At 64.3% G+C, this 367-nt stretch overlaps 1 protein-coding gene across 1 annotated transcript in view; it reads right to left on the bottom strand.

Moving 5' to 3' along the window:
• The window catches only part of Cdk9 (cyclin dependent kinase 9), a gene marked incomplete at its 5' end in the record, with an annotated part of 5,264 nt that extends 4,903 nt beyond the window's left edge, over window positions 1-361 (bottom strand). The window contains one exon of the mRNA XM_010613611.2: window positions 303-361. Coding sequence (XP_010611913.1) covers window positions 303-361 — 59 coding nt within the window. The remainder of the gene's footprint in view (window positions 1-302) is intronic.
• Between the last annotated feature and the right edge of the window lie 6 nt (window positions 362-367).

The raw sequence follows: 367 nt of genomic DNA, 5'->3' as shown, positions 1-367 counted from the left end.
GCGGTCTCTCTCCAAGCCTGTTTTCCCACCCCCTTTCCCTCCTCACCCTGGCGTCGGTCGGAGAAATCCCGCAGGGCGCCTCTCTGCAACTCCTCCCCGCCCCCCCATCTCAGATCTCAAGCTCTCCAACAGCCGGTGCAGACAGGCCCGGGAAGGCTGCGCCGCGCGGCCTAGCGAGCCCAGTGAACAGCGCCAGAGATTGGAGGATTCCAAACCGCCTCGCGCCGCGCCCTGGGCACCTAGACGTGGGCCCTAAAAAGGTGCAGGCCCAGCGCTTCCGGCCCCTGGGGGCCCAGCCTTACCCAAAGGTGCCTTGGCCGATCTTGGCAAGCTTCTCGTATTTGGTCACCTCATCACAAAAGGGAAA

Source organism: Fukomys damarensis, unplaced genomic scaffold, assembly GCF_012274545.1.
Source record: "Fukomys damarensis isolate Sample0158 unplaced genomic scaffold, DMR_v1.0_HiC HiC_scaffold_36, whole genome shotgun sequence".
In the NCBI taxonomy this organism is placed as follows: Eukaryota; Metazoa; Chordata; class Mammalia; order Rodentia; family Bathyergidae; genus Fukomys; species Fukomys damarensis.
The sequence above is the reverse complement of the archived record's forward strand: the minus strand, read 5'-3'. Positions and strand labels throughout refer to the sequence as shown.